Source organism: Neophocaena asiaeorientalis, unplaced genomic scaffold (assembly GCF_003031525.2).
Source record: "Neophocaena asiaeorientalis asiaeorientalis breed wild unplaced genomic scaffold, Neophocaena_asiaeorientalis_V1.1 scaffold71, whole genome shotgun sequence".
In the NCBI taxonomy this organism is placed as follows: Eukaryota; Metazoa; Chordata; class Mammalia; order Artiodactyla; family Phocoenidae; genus Neophocaena; species Neophocaena asiaeorientalis.
In genome coordinates this window covers 373,379-383,071 of record NW_020175439.1, presented here as the reverse complement: position 1 = coordinate 383,071, position 9,693 = coordinate 373,379, and the positions used below count along the sequence as shown (strand labels likewise).

The following is a 9,693-nucleotide window of genomic DNA, read 5'->3' as shown; positions in this document are numbered from 1 at the left end:
TCTTCCACACCCACTCACTCACCGCCGCCGCGGCCGGTGCTCTTCTGCTGGCTGAGGTACAAGGTGGACTTTCTCGTTCTCAGCTTCATCTTCTCGTGGGAGCGGTTCTGGAGACCACGGAAAAAGAGGCTGCCGCCGCCGCCCTCTCGCTCCATCCTGCATCTGCTTCGAGGTCTGCTGGGGACAGCCAGGCGTCACCGTCCCCAGCCCTGGGCAGCTAGCTGAAGCAGCGCGCTCTTCCGCCCACTAAGTTTGGCCTTTGCGAGCGGCCGTCTCTGGCAGGCGCGGAGGTAGCCGGGAAAAGCTAACTTGGTTACGCCCACGCCCGCGGCTGGTTTCTGCTGCGCGTCCCTGTGGCGCAGTGCTGCATGTTCCGGCAACGCTTCTGCGCTTCGCCACGGGCTAGTCCCTGCTTTCCAGCCTACGTTTCTTTCTCGAGGGATTGTTGCCCTCCTTTGGCTTCGTGGTCTCTGCGGCTGGCGGTCCGGAAACTGCAGAAAGGAGCCGGAACTCGCCTCTGCGGGGGCAGGCGGGAGGCGGCGCGGAGCCTGAGCAGGACTGTCAGAGGTCTCTGAGTGGTAATGATAATAGTAGTCTTCATTACAAACGGAAGTGTTGGTGTAACATTGCACTCTTTGGGTGATCTCACAATAAGTATTTGTTGAACGACGTAGGCAGGGTAGGGGTAATTTAGCCTGTGGGAAATGAGGCCCTCAAACGTTAAAGGACTTGGTCAGGGTTTCTTAGCGAGCTAGTAGCAGAAGGGGAACCTTGCCGTGTTTGTGTGGTTTAATTGTTTTCCAAGGAGCTGACTTGCAAATGTTTCCTTTTCTTATACCTAGCGGTCATTGAACCAAACCAAGCTTGGTGAAGTTGTCATTTATCCAGTTAGCTGTAGAGTCCAAGAGAAACAGTCTCCCCCCCACCCCGATTAGTTTAAATGACAATTTTAGCAATATATTAAGAGCAAGCTACTAATTATTAAGCTCCTATTGATTTTTGTGACCTTGGGAGCTGGTTTAGGAGGCTGTGAAATATTGTTGTAATAAAGAAACGTGTAAATTCTTCGCTCTGCTTTCCTCGTTCATAAACATCTGCTTAGGGTCTCCTGCAACTGTAGGACTTCTCACAGACTATAGACTATAGCAAGGAGTATAATTTTCTGAGAAGTTCTAGAGCCTTAACTCCTCAATTGTTAAAAGTAAAACCACCCAAATCCTCATTATATTTTTGTCAAAAATAGATGGCAAATGACTTAGAGGTGATGTCAATATGTACCTACTACAGCATCAAAAGGCACTAGAAAATCTTTTAGCTTGTTTTTAAAAATTGTTTTTAATCATACATATTGCCAAAAAACGTAAAATAGTAAAGAAAGGCTAATAATGAAAAGTAAGAAATCTCTTTCTCCTACTTCCAGATGGGTTTGGCGATCACTTTCAACTTTTTTGGGGGGCTGTTTCTTTCAGTAGGTTTGGTATGCCTTTAAAGGCATAAAGAGTATGCTTCTCCCCTCTCTCACACTATTGCCATTTAAAAAATCATCCATTAAAACCACTGAAGACTCCCGACGGGCCCCGCGGTACTGCACCACCACTCCCGACGGGCCCAGCGGCTCTGGACTACCACTGCCAATGGACCACGCCGCTCAGGACTAGAAAGACGCTGGTGGCGGCAGCCGCGGAAAGGAACAAGGAACCCATCCTGCGCATGCTGCGGCTGTGTGCGGTGACCGCGTGCTCGAGCTGGCCTCGGGCTCTGGCCAGCACACGGCCCACTTCGGGCGGGCCTTCCCCCATGCCGAATGGCAGCCGAACCACGTGGATCAGAGCTGCCTGGACAGCATCCTGGCCACCACTCAGGCCCAGGGACTATCCAACGTGAAGGCCCCGCTGTACCTGGACGTGAGGTGAGATTGGGAGCAGTGGGGCGGGATCCTGCCGCAATCTCTGGATCTGCTACTCTGCATCGACATGAGCCACATCAGCCCGCTGAGCTGCACCGAGGGGCTCTTCAGAGCAGCAGGACACCTGCTGAAACGCAAGGCGCTCCTCATCACCTATGGGCCCTGTGCCATCAACAGGAAGATTTCTCCCCAGAGTAACGTGGACTTTGACCTGACCCTCTGATGCAGGAACCCATAGTGGGGGCTGCGGGATATAGCCCTTCTGGAGGACCTGGGCCAGGCCAGTGGGCTGCTCCTGGAGAGGATGGTGGACATACCAGCCAACAAGTGCCTAATTTTCCGGAAAGAGTAACCCCCTTCTCCGCCATGCCTGTGTCCCTGGGACAAACCCAGACCACCAGCGCCTGCCACCCTGGGCCAGACTATGGGAACTAGCCCTCCCCACACTGGGGATTCTTAGCCAGTGGCCACAGGGCTGCTGAGATCCTGGGAATAAAGTGTTTCCTGCTGTCCAAAAAAACAAAAACAAAAAAACCCCCAAACCACTGAAAACATTCTGTAATAGGATTTAGCTTTATTTTACCCCATCCCCTGACCGTCATTTCTCATATTCCCTATGTATCTGGATTCCTATTTTAGTTACATCAATAAGCATATTTACATATTATGACAAAAATACTGTTCATGCAGGAGCAAAGTTGTGACATGAAGTCTTTATAAAGGATATTGTGCTAAGTTACTGCTTTGCTTCCCATTTTCTTTGTATACAGATCTGAAGAGATATCCTGGAAACCAACCTTGCACTGTGCGGTGTTTGTTGAAAAAATGTTTGGAAGATTGACTTTTCCACAACTGCTTTTTGCTACCATCCTTGGAATTGCTGGAGGCATATATATTTATCAACCAGTATTTGAACAGTATTCCAGAGATCAGAAGGAATTAAAAGAAAAGTTGAAATTGGTACAAGACTCAGAAGAGAAGAAAAGTTAATACTACATGGAGTCGAACTGTAATTGCTTAAAGTTCCATTGAAATTATACACTGACTATAAATAATCTAGTAAAAAGTTATCAAATATATTTTAATTGTAAATAAATCATAGATAATGATTTTAAATTAGTTTTAAAACTAGCACTGTCAATTTTAATGTTTCCTGTATTCTTATTTGCCATTTTATGTCTTTTCACCAGGACAGATTAGTACTTTCCTTTTAAGCAAAAATGAATGTCTTAAGGAATATTTTATTTCCTAGTTGAAGCTTCTGTTTTCTGGGAATGTGGCCTATACATTGGCAGTCTAGACTGTATAAACTAGCTGGGAATGTTGTTTACAGTTGTGTTTGTAGATTAAATTAACCAAGTTAACTTCAGGCTGGATGCCCCTCAGTTAGCCTACAATTAGCCTGCTTTAATATACTTTAGAAGTCTTTCAATCCCAGCCCTTTCTCATCCCAGGCAGAATGGAGGAGTAAATTGAGAATTGGGGTGGCTCAGATAAAATGGAGGTTTTTGAGAAGGTAGGTGGTGTCACATAGGGTGGCAAACAAGCCACAGCTCTGTTTACTTAACCCACCAAGCAAATTTGCATTATAATGGTGGTCAGGGAGGAGTTAATTTATTATGAAGCTATTCACATAGTTAAAGGGTTTTTTTGGAAATCGCTAAGAACTGATATTTAACAATGAAAGCTTAAATGTAATCACATATGTACAAAATGCTTTAAATCAACTCATTTCTTATTATTGATTTTTTTGAAAAGTAAATTCATTGTAACTTAATCTAAACTATGTTGAGACCAGCATAGGTAATTAAAAAAAAAAAATGTGAATAAGAAATTACAGAGTAGTACATGTTCACCTCATTAAAAAAACCAAACAATACAGAATGAACAAAGTGAAAATTACTGTTTTTCAGTATACATTGATTTAATTAGCACGTTTAATAGTTTGAGCTTTTGAGACTGTTTTTATTCTATGCACACTGAAAAATATATGTAAATTTAAAACACATACCAAGTATCTACTGTGTGACAGGCTTGGCTTGTCTGTCTGTAGACTGGGGTTCTGTTCTGTGTGTCTTCTCATTGTGGGCCCCAGGCTCAAGGAGTAGCCTCTATCTAGGATATGACAGAGTTTAGGATTAAGAGAGAGAGAGACTGACAGGAAACGTGAATTGTAAATGTCTGCTCAGCTGTGGCAAATGTCTCTTCAGAGTCTGCTGGTTTAGAGCATGTCACAAGGTCCTGCCCAAAGGTGAGGCCAGGGAAAAAGACTTCCCACAGGATACACAGTCAAGTGTATTCCTGCCTGTGACCATAGGCAAGAATATATAATCCTGTTATCCAAGGAATGATAATCCTATTTAACATCATGCGAAATTGAACTGTTTTTGATCCTCTTGGGAAGGATTGGTTTGTCAGTTCATCCTGCCTGTGACCATAGGCAAGAATATATAATCCTGTTATCCAAGGAATGATAATCCTATTTAACATCATGCGAAATTGAACTGTTTTTGATCCTCCTTTTGGGAAGGATTGGTTTGTCAGTTCGGTAGTCAAATAACAAGTGCCAGGGAATGAGTTGTTTTTTGTTTTTTGTTTTTTCCAGTAAAGGTACTGCAGCCATTCAAATCAAAGCCACAGTGAGATGCCGCTTCACATATACTAGGATGACTACAGTCAAAAAGGGCAAATAATGAGTGTTGACAAGGATGTGGAGAAGTTGAAACCCTCGTATATTGCTGGTGAGGATATAAAACAGTACAGCTGCTGTGAAACAGTTTGGAAGTTCCTCAAGAAGATAAACATAGTGATACCATATATGACGCAGCAATTCTGCTTTTAGACATATGTCCCAGAGTAGTGAAAACATATGTCTACACAAAAATTTGTAAATGAATGCTCATAGAATCATTATTATAATAGCCAAAAAGTGAAAATAACCCAAATGTCTCAACCAGTGAATGGATAAACATGTTGTGGTATATCCACACAATGGAATATTACTCAGTTATAACAAGGAATGAAATACTGATATGTGCTGCAACATGAATAAACTTTGAAACATGAAAGAAGCTGAGCACAAGAGGCCATATATTGTATGATTCTATATGACGTGTCCAGAATAGGCAAATGTGTAGAAATGAAGTGTGTTAGTAGTACCCAGGGACTAAGGGGAAGAAGAGATAGGGAGTGACTGCTGATGGATATAGGGTTACTTTTTAGGTTGATGAAAATATTTTGGAACTAGATAGTGGTGATCAATGACAGCTTTGTGAATATATTAAAAACCACTGGGCTTCCCTGGTGGCGCAGTGGTTGAGAGTCCGCCTGCCGATGCAGGGGACATGGGTTCGTGCCCTGGTCCGGGAAGATCCCACATGCCGCGGAGCGGCTGGGCCCGTGAGCCATGGCCGCTGAGCCTGTACGTCCGGAGCCTGTGCTCCGCAACAGGAGAGGCCACAGCAGTGAGAGGCCCACGTACCGCAAAAAACAAAAACAAAAAACCACTGAATTGTATACTTTAAAGCTTTATTGTGTGAGATTATATCTCAACAAAACTATCAGAGAAGAAAAAAACCCACTGCATCCAGAATAGCAGCTGCAGTTGAGGTAGTCCATTGTTTCCTGCCATAATCCATCTAGCATGTGTGTGTGGTATAGAATATACATAACATAAAGTTTACTGTTTTTACCATTTTTAAGTGTACATTTCAGTGGCATGAAATATATTGACATTGTTGTGTGACCACCATCACCATCCGTCCCGAGAACTTTTCTGTTTAGTTTTTGCAGGGCGCAGAGAGGTGAATTGAATGGTGTTATAGAGAGAACCCCCCCCCCCACATATACTTCATATCTTTGAAGGTGGCATTAACGTCTGCAATTTTTTTTTTTTTTTTTTTTTTAACGTCTGCAATTTTTTGCCTGAATTGCTTCTAATTTACTACTGGAGCCAGGGAAAGCAGATTTAGGGGCTTTCAGTTGGTCCTTTCTACAATAACGATGTGGTATGGACTGAATGCTTTTCCCCATTCATATGTTGAAGCCCTGATCCCCAATGTGAGGGTATTTGGAGGTAGGGCCTTTGGGTGGTAATTAGGTCATGAGGGTGGAGCCCTTATCAATGGAATTAGTTCCCTTATAAGAAAAGATACAAGAGAGATGCTGTTTCTCTCTCTTGCCCATGTGAGGATACAGCAAGAAGGTGGCTGTCTGCAAATCAGGAAGAAGGCCTCATCATACACTGAATCTGCCAGCACCTTGATCTTGGACACCATAGCCTTCAGAACTGTAAGAAAAAAAAAATACCTGTTTTTTTAAACCACTCATTTAATGGTGTTTTTTTTAATAGCAGTCTGAGCAGACTAAGGCAGGGGCTCTTCCTTTAAGGTCAGTGTGAGGTTTCTGCCAGCTACTGAGTATATGTATGTATCCTATGGAATGTATCCTATGGAATGACAGAGTGGGTCCTGTAAAACAAATTTGGGCCAAACCTACACATATCACCCCCACAAGCCCCCACTCTAAACTGAGGGACTGTGGTAGCATTTAGAGCCTCCTTGTACCAGTTTCAACTCAGATCTTGCAGTCATCAAAGTCTGAATTCCTCTTTCCCCAATGCACATTTATCCTGGTTGAAGGCCTTGGTCTCTTGGTAGGAGCAGAGGAAAGTTTACGATATAATTCTTGTGGCATTGGTATAATTCTTGTGGTATTCACCTTCATCAGGTGAATACAGCTTCTTCAATCATTGGCTCTAAATCTGTGAAATGACTTAAATCAGGAAACTGGTGAAAGACCATGATTGCCATTGTGGAGACTGACAGCCTTCTGCTCACTAGTTCTTGATTTTCTTTAAAAAATATTTGAGTCAAGAAACACCCCTTCTCTCCTGAAAACAAAAACACCCCATCTATCTTTTCCTTCAGAACACCATGACCTATAAGCCACCATCACAGATCTCTGTGGGTCAAGACACCCTGGTTGCACCCCAGCCTGGCTTCCCATTATAGTACTTATGGCCTGCCATCTGTTCTTTGGCATTTGGGCATTCTTTTGTTTCTAATTGATACGCAGGAGTCCTGTTGCAGCAGCATCTTCTGTCAGTCTCAGCTCATAAAGGACATCCACCATTGTGCTTTTCAGAGATGTTAGTGGCCTCCTCACCAGTGCCTCAGTGAAAGGAGTATCATCAGGGCCTTCCCAGGTAACATAATCAGGTGGTGCTTCTGCAGTCTCATCACAAATCCTAACTCCAAGATCAGGAGGGCAAGATAGGGAGAATGAGAGAATTAAAGGGGGAAAGCCTAAACAATGGTAGATTTTCAAGGGGGCCACTAAACTTGCTCCTATGGGATTTCCTGAAGAGAATTCTAAAAGCTTTTTAGATATTATTTTGAAATAATTTCAGACTTAAAAAGTGCAAGTGCAAAAGTAGTACAAAGAATTTTCATATACCTGTTATCCAGATTCCACACATGTTAACATTTAACCGCAGTTGCTTTAATCTCTATATATGTGTGTGTATGTCGATGCACACACACACATTGTTTTTCTAAACCCTTTGAGAACAATAAGTTGCCCATGTGATTCCCTTTTACCCCTAAGTATTTCAGTGTGCAATTCCTAAAAACAAGGATATTCTCGTTTATAATTATAGTATAATAATCAAAATCAGGAAGTTAAGGTTGATAGGATATTATTATCTTATCTCAGATTTTATCCAAATTCTACAAGTCCCATTAATGTCCTTTAGAGCAAGACAAACATCTTTTTCTGGTCTGGGAACTAATTCACGATTACATATGAGTTTAGTTGTCATGATTCTTTGGTTTCATTTATTCTCATTCCTTAGTCACTGCCTTTCATGATCTTGAAATTTTTAAAGAATACCGGTCTGTTTTGTAAAATTTCCCCTAATTTGGGTTTGTTTAATGCTTCCTCATGATTAGACCGATTCAGGTTATACCGTTTTGGTAGGAATACTGCAGAAATGATCTGTCAGTATGCTTCACAGATTCCTGTTTTGTTCAGTGAGTTAGTCTGTTACTGTCACCAGTGCTATAGCCACATGATTTGTGGGGCTTAGTGCAGAATGAAGATGCACAGCCCTGGGTGAGGATGAGAAAGTCAATCTCCTCTTCTCATGGACCCACCACTCCAACCCGTGGTGAATGTGCACCCCCCAGGGACTGTAGCCTCCATGCTGGGGTGCTCTTGATTCCTGGGTGGTGGTGGCAGGAGCCCCCTGCTGAGTGGCACATAGAATGTACTGTGGTGCTACCAGACTACGGTAGTGATACCTGCCTTCTTGCCCAACCCATGGTGCCATGGGGCACGGGCTCAACCCTGATCCCTTCTGCTCTCACATCCACGCTCCTGGCCGGGTGGAAGGTGATGGCGGAATGTGAGCCTCCCCCAGCCAAGGTGACTTAGTCACTGCCCTGGAGTAAGGTAGCGAATGCAAGGCTGGGTAGGGCCCAGGGGACCAGGGGCTGAGGAGTGGGCAGTGGCAGGAGTCAGAGCCATGTGTCTGCAGAGGCTTCAAGCCTCCAGCATCCTCCATTGTGCCATCAGATTTCACTTATAAAACACAAATTCAAAGGTAAAATTATTAAGAATTTTAAGACAGTGACTGCAGAGCATTAAAATTCTGAGTGCAGGGCCCTGTGTCAAGTTCTAGTTCCATGCCCATGAAGACAACCCTGACAATCACTACATGTTCAAATTGTCCCAGATTTGGCTGGTTGGAGTCCTTTCAAGCTGGCTCCTGTATTCTTTTTTAATAAATGTTTATTTCAAATATAAAATGTAATGTTTAAGCATTTTCTGAAAATAATTTTGTAGTTTAACAAGTGTAAAATAAGACTTCTTAAAAAAGTTTACAACTAGGTATAAAATACTCAAGAATATACTTTGACATTCACAGTGGACATTTTTGAAAGGTAAGTTTTGTTAATGTAGCTTATAAACAAAAATATCTTGACAGTCCTAGTTAAAATAAGCAAGCTCTTAGCTGAGGAATAATCCTCCCCCAGATGGGTCTGTGTCCTTTTGATATGTCCTTGTCATTCTCTGAGCACTTCTTTACTTTCTGGCTCATCCTTTTCTTAGACGAAGCTTTGACTCTAGGAGTTTGGTTCTTTTTTAAAAATTGAAACAAAATTCACATAACACATTTTAAAGCATACAATCCTGTGGCATTTAGTACATTCACAATGTTGTGAAACTATCACTTCTGTCGAGTTCCAGGACATTTTCATCACCCCAAAAGGATGATATACAGTAAACAGTCATTCTCCATTCTTCTTCCCTGCAGCCCTGGCAACCAGTCTGCTTTCTGTCTCTATGGATTTACCTTTTCTGGATGTTTCATTTAAATAGAATCATACAGTATGTGACCTTCTGTGACTGACTTCTTTTACTTAGTATACTTTCAAGTTTCATTCATGTTGTAACATGTATTAGTGCCTCACTCCTTTTTGTGGCCAAGTAATATTCCATTGTATGGATATACGACAATTTCTTTATCCATTCATCCATTGATGGATGTTTAGATTGTTTCCACCTTTTGGAACCTTTTGGAGTTGTGCTGCTATGAACATTTGTGTACAAGTATTTGTTTGAATACCTGTTTTCAATAATTTTGGCATATTTCTAGGAATAAACTTGTTGGGACATATGACGATTCTCTGTTTAACTTTTTGAAGAACTGCCAAACTGTTTCCCAAAGTGACTACATCATTTTACATTCCCTCCAGCAATGTATAAAGGTTCCAGTTTCTCTA

The 9,693-nt window shown here is 42.5% G+C and overlaps 2 protein-coding genes and 1 pseudogene across 6 annotated transcripts in view; 2 read left to right on the top strand and 1 right to left on the bottom strand.

Moving 5' to 3' along the window:
* The window catches only part of PIGB (phosphatidylinositol glycan anchor biosynthesis class B), a 24,277-nt gene extending 24,097 nt beyond the window's left edge, over nt 1-180 (bottom strand). For both annotated transcript variants that reach the window (XR_003006264.1, XM_024767792.1), the window contains exon 1: nt 23-180. Coding sequence is in view for 1 of the 2 variants with exons in the window: in XM_024767792.1 (XP_024623560.1) it covers nt 23-155 (133 nt within the window). In the remaining variant the exon portion in view is untranslated. The remainder of the gene's footprint in view (nt 1-22) is intronic.
* Nucleotides 1-5,124, top strand: part of PIGBOS1 (PIGB opposite strand 1) — a 29,959-nt gene extending 24,835 nt beyond the window's left edge. The window contains exons 1-3 of one of the 4 annotated variants that reach the window (XM_024767797.1): nt 311-578; nt 2,677-2,915; nt 4,512-5,124. In XM_024767797.1, the coding sequence (XP_024623565.1) occupies nt 2,732-2,896 (165 nt within the window). In that variant the 5' untranslated portion in view covers nt 311-578; nt 2,677-2,731 and the 3' untranslated portion in view covers nt 2,897-2,915; nt 4,512-5,124. Of the gene's footprint in view, nt 1-310; nt 579-1,805; nt 1,910-2,676; nt 4,322-4,511 lie in introns of those variants that run through there. The other 3 variants (XM_024767798.1, XM_024767800.1, XM_024767799.1) reach the window with 3 other exon arrangements.
* Nucleotides 1,244-2,582, top strand: LOC112415045 (methyltransferase-like 26 pseudogene; annotated as a pseudogene).
* Nucleotides 5,125-9,693: the final 4,569 nt, after the last annotated feature.